This window comes from Rhinatrema bivittatum, unplaced genomic scaffold (assembly GCF_901001135.1).
Source record: "Rhinatrema bivittatum unplaced genomic scaffold, aRhiBiv1.1, whole genome shotgun sequence".
Taxonomy (NCBI): domain Eukaryota; kingdom Metazoa; phylum Chordata; class Amphibia; order Gymnophiona; family Rhinatrematidae; genus Rhinatrema; species Rhinatrema bivittatum.
In genome coordinates, this window is record NW_021820820.1 from 59,181 (window position 1) to 81,540 (window position 22,360).

General features: G+C 49.1%; 1 protein-coding gene across 1 annotated transcript in view; it reads left to right on the forward strand.

Moving 5' to 3' along the window:
- The window catches only part of LOC115082167 (E1A-binding protein p400-like), a gene marked incomplete at its 3' end in the record, with an annotated part of 153,268 nt that overhangs the window by 49,492 nt on the left and 81,416 nt on the right, over positions 1 to 22,360 (forward strand). The window contains 1 exon segment of the mRNA XM_029586424.1: positions 18,019 to 18,183. Coding sequence (XP_029442284.1) covers positions 18,019 to 18,183 — 165 coding nt within the window.

Consider the following 22,360-nt stretch of genomic DNA (forward strand, 5'->3'; position numbering starts at 1 on the left):
AAGAACCATCCAAAGAGGGATACATTTTCTTTAACCTTTTAGAAGTGCCACCTGTAAAACATTTTATAACTGTTCTCAAGTAAAGAAGCTGATATAGAGCTCCGTTGTACAGAAAGAAAACAAAGATCCCAAATTCCCTTTTCCCATGTTCCTCCCAAATCCAGTTCCATATGTGTAAACTTACATGATATAGAAGAATTCAACAATACATATATTTTAGAGATGATTCCCTTAAAAGAGGGGCATTTTCACAGTAATCTTCTAGCATAGATTTCCCCATTAGCAGGGTAGATTTGACCTGTGTAAATCCCATAAAATGAGATAATTGATAATGGACAAGGAAATCATATGCTGGGACACCAAATACCCTTTGTACCTCAGAGAAATCCATGACCTTATGACCTTTCCACAATTGACCCAACTGCATCAAGCCCAGACATTCCTATCTTTGAAATGCCTGATTCTCATCTCCCATTAGAAAATCAGGATTATACCAAATAGGAGTACTAAAATAAAAATCCCTAACCCCTGTTATTTTTTCCAAATTAACAACGTACATTCCAGAAACGGGGACATGTGATTCCTAACATGTCTCCCCAGGACACCAACCAGAAAAATAAACAAGATGGGAGTATCCCCCACCAAATACTGTTCAATATCCACCCACTGTTTCCTGTGTTCCACCATGTGACAATCAATAACAGCTTTCATTTGCGATGCAACATTAATATTTCAAATTATTTGGTGCTCCTAAACCTCCTTCAGCTTTTGGTCGATACGACACTGATTTAGCCACCCTTGGAGGCCTCTTTCTCCAAATGAGGGCAAATATCTTCCTCTGCCAATAAGTAACAAAATTTGGGTAATGTATTCATCTTTACAGCTGCAATCCTCCCCAACCATTATAACGAGTATCTGTCGCAGATTTCTAAATCTTGTGTAATGTTGTGAAGAAGGTGCCCATAATTAAGATGAAAAAGATCTGCCTGATTCGGACCTAAATTCACCCCTAGATAACGAATGTGACTTTTGCCCACTTAAAGGAAAACATCCCCTTAAGCCTAGATTTATCTTGTTCCATCAAATAAACTCCCATTATCTCCGATTTATCAATGTTTACTTTAAAATCAGAGACCTTCCCAAATTCTGTCATTTTTGCAACCACAGCCGGTAAAGACATCTCAGGATTGGTGAGCGTGAATATGTCATCAGCATAGAGAGAGATTTTGTAGTTGCCATTTCCCACTTCAATTTGCTGTACTCCTATGTGCCGACGGACCCGTATAGCAAAGGGATCGACACTCAAGGCAAATAATGGAGATAATAGGCAACCTTGCTGTGTGCCCCTCCCCATAGGGAAATTGTTGGAATAGTCCCCGTTCACTTTTATGCACACTTCAGGATATCTGTATACTTCTTTTACCCAACCGATAAAATATGGGCCAATCCCCATGCACTCCATCACTGAAAACAAGGCCAGTGCACACGGTTGAAGGCCTTTTTTGCGTTGACTGTGAAAAGAAGCAAAGAGATTTGACGAGTTTTAGCACATTGTCACCAACCGTATGCCCAGGCGTAAAGCCCGCCTGATCACTATGAATGAGAGAGAGAATTACCACACACAACCTCTGTGCAAGTATCTTAGCCAAAAGTTTCAAGTCTACATTTATAAGGGAAATGGGCCATTAAGAGCTGCATAAAGTATGATCTTTTCCTCCCTTCGGCAGAATGGCTAACCCTGCAACATTAACATCTCGTAATAGGTTACCCCCTGCTCTAAGGTGATTAAACATATCCATCAATTGGGTGACCAATTGAGCTTGAAATGTTTTATAAAACGTCCCAGGAGCCTTACCCATTTTTAGATCTCGGGTAGCCCAAAACACCTCTGAAGCTGATATTGGGTCTCATACAGTGCATTTTTACAAGCATCTCTCAACTGAGGCAATGCAAGATCCTTAAAATAGGTGTCTATACTTGCTTCAGAGGTATCAGTGGACCCTGCATACAACTCAGCATAAAACTGAGTAAATCGCTGCCGTATATCTCCCCACCCCATTACAAAATTCCCTTCTCTAGCTTTAATTGTCAAAATTTGAGCTTGGGTATATTTAGCCTTCAGTTTTTGAGCTAGCATTATGCTAATTTTGTTCCCATATTCGTAATGCAATTGCTTAACTGTATTCAAATGATATGCAGTATCCCCTGTTTCCAACAAAATTAGCTCATGTCGACAGGCTCTAGTTCACGCAAGTGTGCTTACCCAAGCATAGTTTGTGCAAATGCTCTAACCTACAGATATCAAGCTTCAGCTCTTGAACTCTCCTTACCTTCTCTTTTTTTCTTGTGTGAGGCAATAGCTATGACCTTCCCTCTTATAGCTGTTTTTAAGACAATCCCAAAATACAAAAGGGGTCACATCCCCTGTTTGATTAGTTGTAAGGTAATCCTATATGGCATCTTGAATCTCCTGGTAGGAGCCTTTATCCTGTATTAAGCTATCAAATTTCCAAAAAAGGCATCCTTTATCACTAACTTGGGCCTGGACTTCCCAAGAGATGGGAGCATGGTCGGACCACGTATCTGAGCCAATCTTTGCTGCAACTCTGACGGGAGCTAGAGCTTTATCAATTAGAAAATAATCAATCCAGGTATACACGTCATTGGATTTAGAGTAAAAAGTGTAATTCCGGGTAGGTGGTTATAGGGCCCGCCAGATATCTACAAGCTTCCATGTCTCAATTAATTGATGCAGGCGCCAATTGGAAGTCCCACTCCTCCTTGAAGAACTATCAAGAGGTGGGGAACAGATCATATTAAAATCTCCACCTATTATCAGGATCCCTTCCGCATGCATCAAAAGCTGGTGATCCACCTGGTCAAAAAAGTCATCCTGATTGGTATTAGGGGCATAAATATTAAATATATATAATGCTCATTATTTTAAGAAACTTGCACAAGAATGACTTTACCATCTACATCCCTGAGCACTTTGCCCACCTGAACCATGACGTCTTTTGAAATGAGTATAACTACTCCCCCATATTTATTCTGTGATGTGCTAAAAGCCAAAAATTGGTAGGGAAAACCTTGTGAAACTAATAATCTTTCATTTCTTTTATGTAGGTGAGATTCCTGAAAAAATACCACCGAGGCTTTTAAGGAGGTCATTTCTTTAAAAAACTGTTGTCTCTTAAATGGAGAGTTAAGGCTTTTGGTGTTAATAGAAACAAACTTAAGCTTCTCCATCGCTTACCCTTAATAGAACAAAAAGATCCAAGCTTGCAAACTCCATAATTCATCATCTGCCGCACTACCCATGTTAAAGAAGATAACTCCAGTTCCCCCAAAGATGCTTTTTCTTAGCAAGCCAAAAAAGCTCCCCCGCCCAATCTTCACCACATCCCTATCCCTCCCCTCCCCTCCCCTTTCACACAGTTTCCTGCCTGCCCAATAAGGGAAAGAGCAATCCGGCAATCTCCCCCACCACTCCCAGATCCAGATATAATGAGAAAGCAGTCAAGCAAAAATAAATGCAGCAATGCGAAACAGAGAGATAAAAAAAAGCTCATTCCCTGTACGTACCAGGATCAGTCCAGGACACCTGGGTTGTGACTCCGCACCAGTAGATGGAGACAGACTAAAACTTGTGGGCGGAGCATATATGCCCCTGTGCCAGTCACAGCCCCTCAGTCTTACTCTGTCTCCAGTAGGTGGTGCAGGTCCGGTCACAGCCCTGTCGGGCCTGATTCTGGTTCTTAGTCAGGTTCGCTTTTTGGTGTTTTGTTTTTGTTTTTTCTATTAGACCTTGGTTTTACTGTAAATTGGGGTTTTTTGTTTAATTTGGTTACTTTAGTCCCGGTTGCCCTACCTCCCTGGGGAGTTGTGAGGTCCTGAGGGGACTACCCTCCCCAGGTTGAGGCCGCTGCTAGGGTTGAGGACCCGGCTGGGCTAGTAGCAGCGTCAGGGGTGACACCGGGGAGCCCGGTTCACTCACCCCATGCAGGACATAGGGCTTTTCAGCACCTGGGACAGCGTTTTTTTCTTATTAAAAAAAAAAAAAAAAAAAAGTGTTTTTACTTTTGTTTTCAGTCGGCTCTCCGTTCCTTGGCGTTGCGCTCCGTTCCGCTCGAGGGGGGGCGTCTTCGGCAGGGGGGAGGTCGCCGATTTTCGCCGCGTTGAATTTTTGTTTTTATTCAGCGTCCCTCAGTGCTTTTCGGCGCGTCTTTGGTTTCCCGCGGTTTTTGCAATGCCGCGCGGCTCGCAGTGCAGGGCTTGCGACTCGGCGCGCGCGCGCGCGTCTCTCCCGGGACGGCCTTTGCTCGGCCTGCGTCCCGGGAGACGAGGGATCGTCGGCGGCTCCTCGGGGGGCCCGTTCGCCGTCGCAAGGGGGGGGGGTCCCCCTGATAGGCCTCCTGACCCGTTCCCGGTCAGCGCGGGAGTGGCGGCCATTTTGTCTGAGCCGGGTAGTTTCGCGGGAAACAGTGGGGGCCTCGGTTTTACCTCCTACGCTTTCCCCACAGCGGGGTGCGGCGGTGGAGGTCCCTTCAGAGGGGCCCCAGTCCCGGGGGCATTCGGAAAGCGACGCAACGGATTCGGGCGAGTTTTCTGAAGATTTGGCGCTTTTGCTGCGCAAAGTTCTCCGTGATAAGCGCAGCAAGCGCAGACGGGGGGACGCCTCGGGTTCAAGGGTCCACCGGTCCCCGCCGCAGAAGAAGATGGCAAGGAGAGTGGCGAAGACCACCCAGAGCGCGGCCCGGGGCAAACTGCTTCCCCGAGGGGTGCCGCAGGACTCGGATTCCGAAGATACCTCCGGGGCGGACACAGAGGCCTCCGAGGAGCCCCTGCCGGGGGCCGGGACGGCAGCAGCAGATGGCTCGGCGCAGCCCAGTACAGGTAAAGGAGCGCAGGCCGTCGACGGGGATGACCCCAAGGTGGTGCGTCTGTTCCGCAGAGAGGAACTGTCGCCACTCATTCCGGCCATTCTCCAGGAGCTGGGGATTGAGGCTCCTCCGGTGGTGGTCCGCCAGGAGGCAAATATGGATCCTGTTCTGCTTGGGCTCACAGGGCCGGCGGTCGTTTTTCATTTTTTCATCCACGGATATCCTCTTCAAGGAATGGGATACTCCGGAGTTAGGTCTGAAGGTCAGCAAGGCCATGGACAAACTTTACCCTTTGCCGGAGGACGCGCTAGAGCTCCTCCGACTCCCAAGGGTGGATTCGGCAGTGTCAGCTGTCACGAAGAGGTCTACCATCCCGATCACGGAAGCGACAGCCCTCCGGGATATTCAAGACCGTAAGTTGGAGGTTCAACTCAAAAGAATTTTGAGGTTTTTGCCCTAGGGGTGCATGCTGCCAGTTGCACAAATTTTGCTATGCGTGCTAGTCTGCGCTGGGCTCAAGTCCTGCAGGCGAATGCGGGTCTCTCTTCAGAGGAGGCTTCCCAAGCAGACAGATTGGAGGCGGCCATTGCCTATGGCGCTGATGCACTCCATGATCTTTTGCGCACCTCAGCTAGGTCCATGGTGGCAGCGGTGTCGGCACGTCGTCTCCTTTGGCTGCGCAATTGGGCAGTGGATGTCTCTTCCAGGGCTCACCTCGGGGCTTTGCCTTTTTAGGGGACATTGCTGTTCGGCAAGGAGTTGGACGATTTGATGGTTTCCCTGGGGGAGAACCGAGCGTTTAAGCTGCCGGAGGATAGGACCCGGTCGAGATCTTCCTTTTCAGGCAGAGCCCGGTTCAGGGCACCCAGGAAGTCTAGGCCGCAAAGATCCTCTGGACCCTCGTATAGGCCGTCTTCCTCTCGGAACACCCAGTGGCAGCAGTCCTTTCGGGGCAAACGTTTTGGCCGGCAAGGAGGGGCCCCGTCGGGTGCGGGGTCCAAGCCTTCGCAATGAAGTTCGGCCGGCCCATCCCTCGTCGCGTCCTCGGCACGCTGTTCCAAACGTGGGGGCGCGTCTATCCTTATTCCTCGAGGAATGGGCCAGCGTGACGTCGGATCAATGGGTCCTCGACGTGATAAAACATGGCTACGAGTTAGATTTTGCTCGCATCCCAACGGACAAATTCCTGGTCTCACCCTGCAAGGATCCCAAGAAGAAGGCGGCGGTGCTAGATACCATCCAAAGACTAGAAAGACTGGGAGCCATCTCGCTGGTTCCGGCCGCTCAGTACGGCAAGGGCCGGTACTCCATTTACTTCATAGTCCCCAAGAAAGACGGCACTTTCCGCCCAATTCTGGATCTGAAAGGAGTCAACAGATGCCTTCGAGTCCCTCACTTCAAAATGGAGACCATTCGGTCAGTGATCGCGTCAGTGCGTCCCGGCGAATTCCTGGCGTCCCTAGATCTCACAGAAGCATACCTTCATGTGGGAATTCAACCAGCGTTTCAGCGGTTTCGCATTCTGGGCAGGCACTTCCAGTTCCGGGCGCTTCCGTTCGGCCTGGCGACAGCGCCTCGGACATTCACGAAAGTGATGGTGGTCGTGGCGGCGCAGTTGCGGCGGGAAGGCCTGCTAGTTCACCCTTACCTCGACGAGTGGCTGATCCGGGCGAAGTCTCAAAGTCTGTGTCGGCAGGCGGTGGCCAGGGTGTTACAGCTCTTGCAGTCCCTGGGCTGGGTGGTCAACTTCAACAAGAGTCATCTCGAACCCTCTCAGTCCTTGGAATATCTTGGAGCCCTGTTCGACACGAAGCGAGGCAGTGTGATTCTCTCGCAGGAACGGATATGCAAACTGCAGTCTCAGGTGCTACGTCTTTTGTCGCTACACAGGCCACGAGTCTGCGATTACCTGACGGTTCTGGGGTCTATGGCATCCACGCTGGCGTTAGTCCCTTGGGCGTTCGCTCATCTATGGCCGCTGCAGTCCTCATTGCTTTCCCGCTGGAAACCGGTTTCCGAGGATTTCTATCTACCTCTACCTCTCGAGGGGCAGGCGCGATCCAGCCTGAGCTGGAAGTCGGTTCAGGGTCTGTGGTCAGAGTCGCAGACCCGGTGGTCTATCAACCGGCTGGAGACCAGAGCGGTCCGTCTGGCGCTGCAAGCTTTTCTACCCCTCGTGCGCGGACAGGCGGTCCGGGTATTGTCGGACAACACTACCACCGTGGCTTACATCAATCGCCAGGGAGGGACAAAAAGTCCTCTAGTGGCGGAGGAGGCGCGGCTCTTGATGGTCTGGGCAGAACGGCATCTCAGCCATCTCGCGGCTTCCCACATAGTGGGAGTCGACAACGTCCAGGCGGATTTTCTCAGTCGTCACCGCTTGGATCCCAGAGAGTGGGAGTTGGAGGACGAGGCGTTTCTCTTCATTCGCCGGACTTGGGGAACGCCCCACATGGATCTGATGGCCACCTGGCACGACGCGAAGGCTCCGCGATTTTACAGTCGACGTCGCGAAAGGGGAGCAGAAGGAGTCGACGCGTTGGTGCTTCCCTGGCCGGTGGATGTGCTTCTGTATGTGTTCCCACCGTGGCCCATGATCGGAAAGATCCTACGGCGCATAGAATTGCATCCATCCAATGTGATCATGGTGGCGCCGGAGTGGCCACGCCGTCCGTGGTTTGCGGACCTGGTCCAGCTGTCGGTGGCCGCACCCCTTCGTCTACAGGGATTCCCGGGGCTCCTTCGTCAGGGCCCCGTCTGTTTGGAGGATGCTGCTCACTTTTGTCTCGCGGCATGGCTTTTGAGAGGTATCGGTTGAAGAGAAAAGGCTACTCGGATGCGGTCGTTGCTACGTTGCTGAGATCCAGAAAACAGTCTACGTCCCTAGCTTATGTTCGGGTCTGGGTAGTTTTTGAGGAATGGTGCATGGAGCGGGGCCTAGACCCCACTTCCGCTTCTATTCCCGATATTCTGGCTTTTCTCCAGGCGGGGCTCGCCAAAGGTTTAGCGTGTAATTCCCTTCGGGTTCAAGTGGCGGCGCTTGGCTGTTTGCGTGGTAAGGTCCGGGGGGTCTCTCTGGCTCTCCACCCGGATATCTCCCGTTTTCTTAGGGGGGCTAAGCACCTCCATCCTCCGTTGCGGCCCCCTTGCCCATCTTGGAACCTCAACTGGGTACTCTCAGTCTTATGCTCAGTGCCGTTGAGCCCCTGAAACGTTCTACGCTCAAGGATCTCACCTTGAAGACCGTATTCCTAGTGGCGATGGCATCGGCCCGTCGTGTCTCAGAATTACAGGCGTTGTCCTGTAGGGAGACCTTCTTGCGCATCTCCGATTCGGGGGTCTCCTTGCGGACGGTTCCCTCCTTCCTTCCTAAGGTCGTGTCGTCGTTCCTTTTGAATCAGTCAATTGAACTTCCCGCTTTCTCGGTTGCGGAGTCTTCAGACCCGAAAACAAAAGACTTGAGAAAACTAGATGTGCGGAGGTCCCTGCTTCGCTATCTGGAGGTTACTAATCCGTTTCGGGTGACGGATCATCTGTTTGTGTTAACTTCGGGTCCAAAGAAAGGTGCTGCGGCGTCCCGCACGACAATTGCCCGTTGGCTCGAAGGAAGCCATTGGTTCTGCGTACATTCTGCGCGGAAAATCACCGCCGGTGGGTCTTCGGGCTCATTCGACACGGTCTCACGCTGCGTCTTGGGCGGAATCTTCTCAGGTGTCGCCTCAAGAGATTTGCAGGGCGGCTACCTGGAAGTCGTTGCATACCTTTTTTAAACATTACCGGTTGGATGTTCAGGCTACTGAAGCTAGGGGTTTTGGAGAGAGGGTACTCCGAGCGGGACTCTCTGCTTCCCACCCTCGGTAAGTTAGCTCTGGTACATCCCAGGTGTCCTGGACTGATCCTGGTACGTACAGGGAAAGGAAAATTAGTTTCTTACCTGATAATTTTCGTTCCTGTAGTACCAAGGATCAGTCCAGGATCCCGCCCGCAGTGTTGCGCTATAGTAACGAAGAGTCCGCTCATTATTGTGTTTTTTTTCAGTACGCTGATCCTTGTTTATTCGCTCTCCCGGTTGGGGAGTCTGGTTCCTGTAGGGGTGTTGGTTTTCTTTTCCCTACCAAGTTGTATGGTTAGCTATGGTTGCCTTTTGGCTTTTGTCTACTTTGACATTACGTATGACTGAGGGGCTGTGACTGGCACAGGGGCATATATGCTCCGCCCACAAGTTTTAGTCTGTCTCCATCTACTGGTGCGGAGTCACAACCCAGGTGTCCTGGACTGATCCTTGGTACTACAGGAACGAAAATTATCAGGTAAGAAACTAATTTTCCTCTCTCCTATTCCAAAAACAGTCAACTACTCCAGGCAGTATGCACCAAAAAGAGCATCATAAAGAGACATTCCAGCAGCCAAATAACTCCACTTGTAGAAGGTGTCAAAGTCCAACTTAAGACAGACCAAAAATGCTAGAAAAAAGAAAATCACACATTCAAGTGGGTGGAGAATGATCATCTTCGGATTTACATCGCAGTCTACGGCCACCTTTACCAGCTGTTTGCTACTTAGGCCATTCCACATCTCCTGATAAATGTTGTTGCTGTCTCAAGGAGGAAAATGGTATGGTATGCCAGCCGCCTGCAGTATAACTCTCACTTCAGACTCCGTCCTGATCTTAGATGTGACGCCACAAATTATAAATGCTAATTCACACAGGAAAAGCCACCTGTATTGAATATTTTCACTGCGTAGCAGAGTTGTCACAGACTGCCGCTCCCTCCGTTTTTTCAAGGTCATGGGTGACAGATCATTATAAATCAGAATGGAATTTCTATCCCAGTTTAGAGAACCCATCTTTCTTGCCAAATGAAAAACGTTCTCCTTAAGGAGATAACTATGAAAACATACAATGATGTCTTTTGGAGAATTGGGGGGGGGGGGCTCCACCTAATGCCCTATGTGCTGTGTTCAAGATTATTTTAGGCAGCTCATCTTCAGAGGCATTTATATATTCTTCCGTTTCAGGGACGCCTCTAATTCGCAAATAGGAATGCTGTGATCTATTTTCAAGATTCTCTAGTTTATCAGTTTCCTCATTAAATTGTAATTCCGAAACAGATCTTTTCAACTGCGTCACTTGAAAGGCCTGCTCCTCTATACCGGACTCCACATCTTCCACTAACATAGTGAAATCTATTTATTTTATTTTATTTATTTTAAAATCTTTTGTAAACTGCCATTCAAAGCAATATCATAAAATCATATATAAACATAAAACCATACATAATGATGAAAATACATTACTAATGAAAAGCGTAAAAAACAAATAATGCAAATACAAAATAAAAAGAATAAAAGTAACATAAAATGAAAAAGGTAAAAACCCCCCATAAAATAAAGGCGTAAGAAACAAGAAAAATATTTAAATTCATATCACATTACAGCAGTTTTTTCCATTGCATACTATGCTAATAACATAGCCTCTGCCTTTACGAACTCCTCTTTATACAATCAGGTCTTGAGGCCTTTTTTGAAAAGTTTTGTATCATTTACTGTTCTTAAATATTCAGGTAACGCGTTCCAGAGTACTGGGGTGCTATAGAAAAAGCTTTTTCTCTTACCTCATCAATATGAGCTAATTGTACTGAATGAACTTCCAACAGCCCTCTATTTTGAGATCTTAGAATTCTTGCTGGAATGTAAATGTGCATTCCTGTACATATCCAGATCATTCCAGACAAGTGGGTTTTGCATCCCTACCAGTAGATGAAGGCAGAGAGCAAAGTTTTGAAGCACTGCTACATATCTGAGAGTACTACCTGCAGTCCCTCTGTATTTCTCTGTCTCCAGCAGATGGTAGAGGTGCAAACCTGCAGTCTGAGTTAATAAATAAACAAATAAATAAATAAATAAATAACCAGTGAGACAAAAATATTTGGATTTGGAGCTCCCTGAGGTGTTAGACTCCTTCGTGGACCATCCCTCGGGTGGAGCTGGGTGACCGGGGGGGGGGGGGGGGGGGGGGGGGGGGTTTGGCAACCTCTGGCTGCTTTAGCCCGTTGGTGTCTGGGGGTTCTGATAGCCAGGGGACTGGCTCCCTTGCGATCTCTGAAAGTTCTCCCTGCAGCCTGTTGATTTCTGAAGGGAAGTACCCTTGCTTGTTTTTACTTTTGATTTAAGCTAAAAAAGAAAAAAAGGAAGTAGTTTTTATTTTTGTTGGTGCAGGAACTTCAGTCAGGTTTGACTGGCAGGGCGCCGCTGACTGTAGTGTGGTTGGTGCCTTCAGGATCGGGAGAGTGAGTGGCTTGTGCTGTTCTCCTTCGTACCAGGGGTCCCGGGGGGCTGAATGTTGTTTTCCTGCGTGCAGTCTGCCTCATTCGGTGCGCAGCATGGTGGCCACAACTGCGGCTTAGTTTTCTTGCGCACTGCTTCTGCTGTTGGCGTAGGTGCGGTGCTGTGCATGCAGCTAGTGACCGCGTGTGTGGTCTGTCTCACCTGCGAGTGGGATTCTGTGGTTCCCCTCCGTTGTAGCCGCGTGCTCAATGGCGCCCAAACCACTTGTCGCTGCCTGCAGGGTGTGTGGTGTGTGGTCTGCACACTTCAATGCGCTGTCCCTGTGCTCAGGCTGTGCCTCGAAAGCAGAGGAGATGTCAGCAGGGGCAGCCACTGGGAAAGGGGCTTTGCGGTTGTCAGGGCCTGTGTTGGTGGGCTCATAAGGCTCCCAGAATGCTGAGGGACCTGCGAGGGTTTGTGGATGGGGGGCCACGGATCCCAGGGAGTCTGGGGGAGTATCCCCCTCTCTTTTGCCAGTGGGGCAGTCTCCTGCGGATGGTTGGGGGTGGGGGGGCATAGTCAGATGAAAGCCTGTTGGATCAGGGGCCTGAAGAGCCAGAAGATTTTTCTCCAGAGTTTGTACTCCTCATGCATAAGGCCTTTCTGGTGACGAAGGGCGCCGGGGGAAAAAGTTCCCAGAAGGAGCAGCCATGTCGTGCTTCCAAAAAGCCTAAGACGCCAGCTGGTGGTTCTGGAGACCTGTTGTGCCGGCTCGGTCGGGGCTTCACACTTATGGTAACCGATCCTAATGAGTTGGGAGATTTTGAGGATTCCCAGGAAGATTCTCTGGCTCCGCAGGAAGAAGATCTGGAGGTGGCTGTGAATGCGGACTTGGATGCTCAAAAGGATGATACAGATCTGAATGGTTTTCCGATCTCTGAGGGAGATGATCCTCGAGTGGTCCATTTGTTTAAAAAGGAGGAGTTGCGCCCCCTTATTCCCCAGGTTTTGGAGGAACTTGGGGTTAAGGTGGCTCAGGAGGAGTCTGATAATGAGGGTGTGAATCCAGTTCTGGAAGACTTGTGGGTCCGCCTAGTGCCTTTCCTTTGCCGAAGAAGTTTGGGAAGTTGGTGAACAGAGAATGGGATGCTCTGGAAGTGGACCTAAAGGTCAGCATGGTGATGGCGAAGCTTTATCTTCTCAGGGAGGACACCTTGGAGCTCCTGAGAAGACCCATGGTGGATGCTGTAGTTTTGGAGGTGACCAAAAAGATGACTATTCTGGTGGCCGGTTCCGCATTTCTTAAGGATGCGCAGGACCGCAAGTTGGCGATTAAATTGAAGCAGATGTTTGAAGTTTCCACGTTGAGTCTTTGGGCTGCGATTTGTGGCAGTATGATGCAGAGGGTATGTTGTGTTGAGTTCAGAAAACACAGGAGCAGGCTGCATCTGTGGATTCCATTAGTCTGTATTTTGCATGCTTGGAGGCTATGGAGGCCTATGTTGCAGATGCCTTGTATGACTTGGTTTGCACTTTGGCTGGAGTTTGGTCTCAGCAGTGGTAGCCCGCAGACTTTTGTGGTTGCACAAATGATCGGCAGACATGGTCCAAGGCCCAGTTGTGTAATCTTCCTTTCAAGGGGAAACTCTTATTTGGTGAAGATTTGGACCAGTTGATGAAGACCCTGGGGAAGTCAAACGTAACAGACTCCTTGAGGACAAAAAGAGCAGCAGAAGGTTTTTCCGGCATATTCCTGTTTTCGAGACTCTCGTCAGTTTTGTTTGAACAAGAACTCCGTGGACTCAGGGATCAAGTCGTCTGGTGGACGACAGCAGTTCTTTCAAGGTGCCCAAAGGTTTTCCAGAGAAGTCATCGGTCACGGGGCCAGTGGAGGAAAGTCATCACAATGAAGCCAGGGCTGCTCATTCCTCCATAGAAGCGTTAGGGGGCAGATTGTCCAGGTTTTGTGAGGAGTGGGCCAGGATTACCTCAGGCTGTTGGGTTCTCAAGATAGAGAGAGAAGGTTATGCCTTAGAATTTTTGCGCTCAGTCCGGGAAGCCTTTCTGGAGTCCCACGGCACGTCTAGAAGCAAGCGAGAGGTGTTGAGAGGGACTCTTCAGAGGATGCTGGATTTAAACACAATAATGCAGGTCCTGCTGAAGGAACGGGGATAAGGAAGATGCTCGATTTATTTCGTTGTTCCCAAAAAGGAAAGCACTTTTTGGCCAATTCTGGACCTGCAAAAGGTGAACAGGTCCTTGCGGGTTCCATAATTTTGAATGGAGACCTTGTGCATGATAAAAGCAGCAGTAGGCAGCAGAGAGTTCTTGGTGTCCTTGGACCTCACAGAGGTGTACTTCTATATTCTCAAAGGATATAGGAAGAATCTTCGCTTCATGGTGCTGGGACAGCATTTTCAGTTTCGGGCTCTCCTGCTTGGTTTAGCCACTGCACCCAGAACCTTCACAAAGGTGATGGTGGTGGTGGCGGCAGCTTTGCAGCGAGAGGGCATTCTAGTACATCTCTGTCTGGATGATTGGCTCATTCGAGCAAAGACGGAGGAGGACTGTGTTTGGTCAATCCAGCGAGTTATGAACACCTTGAGTTCGTTGGGTTGGGTGATAAATGTGGCGAAGAGACCTTTAGTTCCTTCCCTTCCTTGGAGTATCTAGGGGTACTGTTCAATATCCAGACAGGCAGGGCATTCTTGACTTCGGACAAAGTGTTGAAGGTACAGGTAACGCGTTTGCTATGTCGGTCAGTACCGACAGTCTGGGACTATTTGCAGGTCTTAGGTTCCAGGGCCTTGACGTTGGATTTGGTTCTCTGGGCTTTTGCACACATGAGATCTTTACAGAAGGCACTATTGCCCCAGTGGAATCCGCTGTCAGAAGAGTATCATCTTCCCTTACTTCTTTTGGAAGAGTCCAGATCTAGTCTCTCGTGGTGGCTGTCACGTAACAATTTGGAAAAGGGAATGGATCTAGAGGCTCCGGACTTGGTGGTGGAGACCATGGATGCCAGTCTTAGGGGTTGGGGGCAGGGGCGGATTGGCCTATTGGGGGATCGGGCATCTCCTGGTGGGCCGATCGCTCCAGTCACGTGGTCTGCCGTGCTTGGCCGTGACAGAGCCATGCTTGGCAGACCACGTGATGTGTTCTGGGCCGGCCTGGGCGGCGAATACCCAGGCCGGTCCGACATCGTGAATCCGCCGCTGGTTGGGGGGGAGGGGCGGTATGTCTGGGGTGATCTGCCCAAGGTCTTTGATCAGCAGTGGAGACGTCTTGGTCTATCAATCGCCTGGAGATGAGGGTGGCTCGTCTGGATCTGGAGGCTTTCCTGCCCTGTATCAATGGTTGGATGGTTTGCATGTTCACCGACAATGTGACACCAGTAGCATACATCAGTCATCAGGGAGGAACAAAGAGCCACACAGTTGTTTGCTTGAGCAGAGTGTCACCTCCAAGGAATAGAAGCCTCTCATGCCGCCGGAGTAGACAACATTCAAGCAGACTTCCTCAGTTGCCAGCAACTGGATCCGGTGGAATGGGAGCTGTCCTGGAAGCCTAGGATCACATTTATGCTTGATGGGGAGTTCCTCTGTTAGATCTCATGGCAACGGGTGCCAACGCGAAGACGTCGAGGTTTTTCAGTTGCAGGAGAGAGGCCGGCGTGGTAGGTCCTGTCGCTTTAGTGTGCCCGTGGCCCACAGGAATCCTTCTTTATGTGTTTCCTCCTTGGCCACTAGTCTGTCAAGTGCTCCTGCGCATAGAGTTTCATCCGGGGTCACCATGGCCGGAATGGCCATGGTGACCATGGTTCACAGACCTGGTCTCTCTCGCCATAGAAGGGCCTCTCAGGTTGGCCCACCTGCCAAGATTGCCCTGGCAGGGAGGATCACTTTTGTCTCTCGGCCTGGCTTTTGAGAGGAAGTGGTTGCATCTAAAAGGCTATTTGGAGTCAGTTATTTCTACGATTCTCCAAGTTATGAGACCCTCTACATCCATGGCTTATGTTAGGGTCTGAAAGAAGTTTGAGGCATGGTGTGTGCAACAATGTCTGGATTCATTGTCTGTGACCATGTCTCAGATCCTAGCCTTTTTAGAGCAGGGATTCGTGAAGGGTCTAGCGTATAGCTCACTTCGAGTTCATGTCCGCCTTGGGGGCACTTAGGGGCAGGTTTCGGGGGAGATTGTTTAAAAGAGGTTAAACATTTGCCTCCTCCAGTCTGAAAGTTTTGTCCGGATTAGAACCTTAACTTAGTTCTGCGAGTGCTCTGTGAAGCTCCCTTTGAGCCACTAAGAAGGGCGACATTGAAGGACTTAACTCTGAAGACAATGTTTCTCATGATCATTTGTTTGGCCAGGCGAATTTCGGAATTGAAGCCCTGTCATGCAGGGATCCCTTTTTGCACATTTCTGATAGTGGAGTGACATTGCGTATGGTTCCCTCCTTTTTACCGAAGGCGGTATCCGCTTTTCATATTAATCAGGCGGTTGAGCTGCCAGCTTTCCCAGATTGGTCTAAGGATTCCCCTCAGGATAGGGTCTACATCTTCTGGATGTGCGGAGGGTGCTGTTGTGGTATCTGAAATTCACTAATGGTTTTCACCGTTCAGATCACCTTTTTGTGTTGTTTGATGGCGCAGAGAAAGAGGATAATACCTCAAAAGCGACAATTTCCTGTTGGAGAAGGAGACCATTTGCTTGGCCTTTAGTTGTAAGGGGTGAGAAGTTCGAAGCGGTCTAAAGGCACATTCTAGGGGAGCACAGGCAACTTCCTGGGCAGAGTGTCAGTTGTTGTCTCCCCAGGAGATATGTAGGACTGCGGTGTGGTCCTCACTGCATACTTTCACCAGACACTACCATTTGGATGAGCGGGTGCAAGAAGACACGTCTTTGGTGGGAGTGTTCTCCGTGTGGGTCTTTCAGGTTCCCACCCAGTTTAGGGGTGCTTGGGTACATCCCACTTGTCTGGATTGATCTGGGTATGTACAGGAAAGGAAAATTTGTTCTTACCTGCTAATTTTCATTCCTGTAATACCACAGACCAGTCCAGAGACTCACCCTGTTAATGCTGAAAGACTGAATTTCCTGATGGTTGAGAAACCATTTTTTCAGATACGATCCTTGTCAGTGTAAATAAGTAGAGTTTTTTTGGTTATCAAACTGTTTTTTTGGTCGCTGGAAGTGTCAGTGGCTCGAGTCCAGGGGATTCCAACACCAGGTTTCCTGTTTGCCCTGATTGGGGGTTTTGAAGGGACATTATCTGGCTTGGGTACAGGTCAATACTGAGGGACTGCGGATGGCACTCATATGTAGCAGTGCCTCAAAGTTTTGTTCTCTGCCTCCATCTGCTGGTAGGGATGCAAAACCCACTTGTCTGGACTGATCTGTGGTATTACAGGAACAAAAATTAGCAGGTAAGATCCAATTTTCCTATCTGGAATCTACCCATAGAGTATCTATATTGTTTATTAATTTATGTATTAATGTGAGGATCTTACATTTGATTCTAGCTCTGATTAGGAGCCAGTGTAGATCAGTGAGTACAGGTGTAATGTGGTCATAATTTTGTTCCAGATTAGTAATCTAGCAGCAGAATTCTGCAATAATTGTAAGGGATGTAAACTTGATAAAGGAATACCTAAGAATAATGAATTGTAGTAATTATTCCAGAAAATATCAACACCTGTAAAATTGTCCTAAAATCTTTCACATGAAGTAAAGGTTTTAAATATTTTAACATCTGTAACTTCATGTAACCATTGTATATTACGGTGTTAATATGGCTTTTCATGGAGATATCTAGGACTTCAGACCACAATTCACTTACGGTCTCTCGCAGTTCATCTTTAATAGATTTAATATCCATCTGAATATCTCGAAACCATTTGCAAAAATCAGCTTTCATCAATGCCTCTCCTGCGCCGGTCTCCGGTATCTCTACTGCTGCTGTTGAATCAGTAGAAACATCGCTCATTTTCTTCAGGTAAATCTGTCCCTGAAGAGAGGGCCTCAAATTGGGATCCATTATTATCACAGGAGAACTGACGCAAGTCCACAGATTTTTTGCATGTCAGTTTAACTGTAGCCCGGTCACAAAAGGCAGTGAAAATTTGAAAAACGAGGGTAACTCCTTGCCTGAAATCAACTTTTAAGTTGGGAATGGTGAGGAGCTTGTCACTTATGCAGCCATCTTGCCGGATGATGTCACTTCCCCCCCCCCCCCCCCCCCCCCAAAGCTGCTCTGGGTTTCAGTAGGTAGGGCAGCTGTATCTGATTCTCCCCTGGCCTTTCTCCCTAGGTGGAAGCAGGGGCTTCTCTAAAACTGGATGTTCTTAGAAAGGCAAAAGTGCATGACACGTGTGCTGCGAGGTGTCATGTAAGTCTTCAGTGTACTGGGAGCAAGTGTAGGGGGTCACTTTTATGTACATACTTTTATTTATTTGTGTTTAAAATCCTTTATATACCGTTTTTCCGGTATAAACCATCCAAAGCAGTGAAAAACTGGGCAGAATAAAATGTCTCTCATCATCATACATAGAACACCAAACCAGACAGAGACCTTACCATGAAAACTAGATGCATAAAACCATTTCATTATATATTCTTCTTTTAATTTTCCACTCCAGACATTTGATCCCGTTACACCTGTATTGCATATGTTCAGTGTGAGCATTTTCATCCTGCAAGACATCTGCTTTCTGCAAACAACAGAAATGAGTGCCTGGTCTTGTGTGACACTTGGTTGCTGCATGTCTTATCTTGCATGGGTGACGCTTCGGCACTACAGTACTAACCAATTACACAATTGTTCTAGTAAGTGTTCTTCGAACAGCCAACTCTTCTGCTCTGCTTTTATCAGGCGGTGAAGTTGTAAAGATAGCCCAGCTGGCCTCTATCGCCGGAGCCCAAGGCAGAGTCACTCAGCCGGAGACGCCAGTCACGCTGCAGTTCCAAGGGAACAAGTTTACGTTATCCCAGAGCCAGCTGCGCCAGCTCACTGCTGGCCAGCCGCTGCAGCTGCAAGGTATGCCTGCATGTTAAATTCTGTGCTGTATAGTAGAGGATCTCATGACAAGCGAATCCACCACCAGTTGTAAGTGACTTTTGCAGTGATGGTGGTATGATTTGTGCTCATAGTTGCACTCCAGTAGTTACAGTCTCCCTCGAACAGCTCCCCTATGAGGAAAGGCTGAAGAGGTTAGGGCTGTTCAGCTTGGAAAAGAGACGGCTGAGGGGTGGATATGATAGAGGTCTATAAAATCATAAGAAGACTAGAATGGGTAAATGTGAATCGGTTATTTACTCTTTTAGATAATAGAAGGACTAGGGTGCACTCCATGAAGGTAGCAGGTAGCACATTTAAAATAAATTAGATAAAATTATTTTTCACTCAACGCACAGTTAAGCTCTGGAATTAATTGCCGGAGGATGTGGTTAGGGCAGTTAGTTTAGCTGGGTTTAAAAATGTTTTGGATAAGTTCCTGGAGGAGAAGTCCATAACCTGCTATTAAACAAGTTTACTTGGGGAATAGCCACTGCTATTACTGGCATTAGTAGCATGGGATCTACTTAATGTTTGATTCCCTGTACGTACCAGGATGAGTCCAGACTCCTGGGTTTTGCCTCCCCACCAGCAGATGGAGACAGAGAAGTTTTGACTCACTCTGCCCTATACCCTAAGGTGCCACCCACAGTCTGTCAGTATTTCTCTGTCGCCAGCAGATGGTGGAGGTGCAAAATCCTGCAGTTTGTAGTTAGTGCTTAGTAGTTAAAAAAAAAAAAAAAGTTATAGAGAGTTTAGATAGGATTTAGGGCTATTTTACCTGGTTTATTTAAAAAAAAAAAAAAAAAAAAAAAAAAAAAAGGTAGTTTTTAGTGTGAAGCCTCCCAGGGGTTGGCAGGTCCTGAGAGGATCATCCCCTCTGGTATTGAGGCTAGTGGAGCCAGGAGTCGAGGATCCTGCTGCAGCTCCCCCAAATCACTGAGGTGATACCAGGGAGCCCGGCTCACTCTCCTCATTTGGTTCAGGACTTGTGCGGTGGACAGCAGCTGACCAGGTTTAAAAAAAAAAAAAAAAAGTCACAGAGCTTTCTTTTTGTTTTGCAGCGTTCCTTCACTCTTCGCGCTGTTTTCTCCTCAGCAGCAGCTCTCTTTCAGTCATACCTTTATTTTAGTTTGGTTGCCGCGTGGTCGGGCTGGTCTGCCTTCTAGCCCCAATGCCGCGTGGTACGGCCTGTTGGGGATGCGCGTGCCCATGTGTCCCGCGAGGGGGTCTGTTCCACTTGCCTCGCCGGGGGGGAAGGCACGTTTTAAACGGTTGGGAACGGTGTTTCAGGGCCGTGCCGACTGCCTGCGGCCGGCTGCCTTTGATCCGTCCCGCTTAGCACGGGAACGGAAGCCATCTTGTCCACCTTTCACGTGGCGACGCATGCAGCGATGGAGAGGGGAATTCCCTCCTCCATTTTCCCCGAAGCCTTCTGCCCTCAAAGGGAGTGGTGCTGGGGGCTGGAAATTTTGAAACGGAGGACAAGGGCTCCGAGGGGGCCTCTGACTCCTCCTCCTCATTTTCTTCGGAGTTTATTCTCCTTCTACATAAGGCTTTCAAGGCCAGGAGTTCTGCGAAGAAACACGCAGGAGGCAGAGGTCGTTCCGTGCAGGCCAGTCTTTGGAGAAAACAGCAGCGCTACACCTCAAGTGAGCTAGGGCCGTGGAGGCAGCGGGGGCTCCTAAACCTAAGCGCACCCTCTGGACCGGCTCCTCCCATCTGCCTCTGGATTCTTCCTTTGATTCCTTGGAGCTCGAGGGCCCAGAGACAAGGACTCGGCCTCCTCAGGATGCTGCAGAGAGGTCAAGGGTCTTTCATCTAACCCTGGCTCCCAGGTGGAGGAAGATGATCCTAAGGTGGTACGCCTCTTTAGGGAAAGACTAGCTTGGTCCTCTTATTCCCACTATTTTGGAGGAGTTGGGGATTGAGGCCAATCCAGAGGACTCCCGCATGGGCTCGATCAATCCAGTCATGGTCTGTCTCCGTGGTCCGACCAAGTCCTTTCCATTTTACCTCTTAGTGACGGATTTGTTATTTAGAGAGTGGGATACTCCAGACGTGTGCCTCAAGGTCCGTAAGGCGATGGACAAATTGTACCCCTTACCAGAAGAGGCTCTGGACCTCCTGTGGGTCCCCAAGGTGGATGTGGCGGTGTCAGCTGTCACCAAGAAGATCACTATTCCGATTACGGGGGTGACGGCCCTCAAGGACGTTCAAGATCGTAAGCTGGAGATCCAGCTTAAGAAAATATTTGAGGTTTCGGCGCTGGGAGTCCAGGCTGCTATGTGCAGTAGTTTTTCTTTGCAGGCAGGACTCTGCTGGGTCCAGCAGTTACAGAGTTGCTCCTCACTTTCGGAGGAGGAGCAGGCCATCCAAGCCGATCTTCTGGAGGCTGCGGTGGCTTACAGTGCGGATGCGCTTTATGATCTTTTATGAACCTCGGCCAGGTCTATGTTATCCGCGGTCTCTGCTCGCAAATTGCTGTGGCTTAGGAACTGGGCAGCGGAAGTTTCGTCTAAGGCTCAGTTGGGTTCTCTGCCTTTTAAAGGCAAGCTCCTCTTCGGAAAGGACCTAGAGGATATGATTCAATCCTTAGGGGAAAACAAGGTCCATAAGCTTTCCGGAGGACAAGCCTAAAATGAGGAGTTTCCTTTCCCCCAGGTCACGTTCGCGAGGGAATAGAAGATTTCAGTCCTCGTGGTCATCGGGGTCTTCCTTTTGCCAGTACTCGGGCAGGCAACAATCCTGGTCACAATCCTTTCGAGAGTGATGCTTCGGAAGAGTAGGTGCTCCACAAGCACCAGGAGGACCTAAATCTTCCCAATGATGCCAGGATGGCCCCTTCCTTGGTTCGGTCAGTAGGGGGCAGTTTGTCCTTGTTTTACGAGGAATGGGTCAAATTAACCTCCGACCAGTGGGGTCCTCAGCATCATAAGACAAAGCTACATGTTAGATTTTGTACAATGCCCTCACGACCATTTTCTTGTCTCCGCGTGTTCGTACGCAGAAAAGCGGAAAGTGGTGCAGGACACTCTGCAGCGACTCCTCGATCTGGGTGCAATTTGTCCAGTTCCTCCCGCGGAGCGCCGCAGGGGATGCTATTCCATTTACTTCATGGTACCAAAGAAGGAAGGCACCTTTTGACCCATCCTCGATCTTAAAAGAGTCAACAGGTGCCTTCGAGTCCCGTGTTTTCTCATGGAGACCCTCAGATCAGTCTTTTCATCGGTTCACAGGGGAGAATTCCTGGCATCGCTAGATCTCACGGAAGTGTACTTGCACATCAGCATCAGAGCTGACCACTAGAAGTTTCTGTGCTTCTCCATCATGAGAAAGCATTTTCAATTTTGGGCCCTGCCGTTCAGACTGGCCACGGCGCCCAGGATCTTTACCAAAGTGATGATTGTGGTGGCAGCTCAGCTCTGGAGGGAAGGGCTGTATGTTCATCCTTATCTGGACGACTGGCTGATTTGAGCGAAATCAGTCTCTCTGCCAGTCGGCGGTGCAATGAGTACTTCAACTGTTGCGATCTCTTGAGTGGGTGGTCAATCCTGCCAAGAGTCACCTGATCCCTTCCCAGTCATGGAGTTCCTAGGGGCCCTTTTCGACATACGTCAGGGGAGAGTTTTTCTGACGAGGGATCTAATCGACAAACTACAGGAGCAAGTCCGAGATTTGTTATCCAAACATCCTCCCAGAGTTTTCGATTATTTATGAGTCCTGGGGTCGATGGCATCCACTCTGGAGTTAGTCCCATGGGCCCTTGCGCATATGAGACCTCTGCAATCAGCATTACTCTCCCGTTGGAATCCGGTGTTTTAGCATTTTTCTCTTCAGCTTCCTCTTACAGACTCAGTGCGGCTCATTCTCGATCGGTGGCTCCTCACATCCAATTTGAGCTGCGGGGTGCCCCTGGAGGTTCCCGAATGGATGGTAGGTTCTACGGACGCCAGTCTATCCGGTTGTGGAGCAGGTTTGTCAAGGGAAGTCGGTGCAGGGGACAGTGGTCGGCGAAGAAGAAGCTCGGTGGTCGAACAATCGCCTGGAAACCAGAGCGATCCGCTTAGCATTAACGGCTTTCTTACCTCTTCTGCAGGGAACGTCTGTCAGAGTGCTGTCCGACAACTCGACGGCGGTGGCTTACATCAATCGCCAA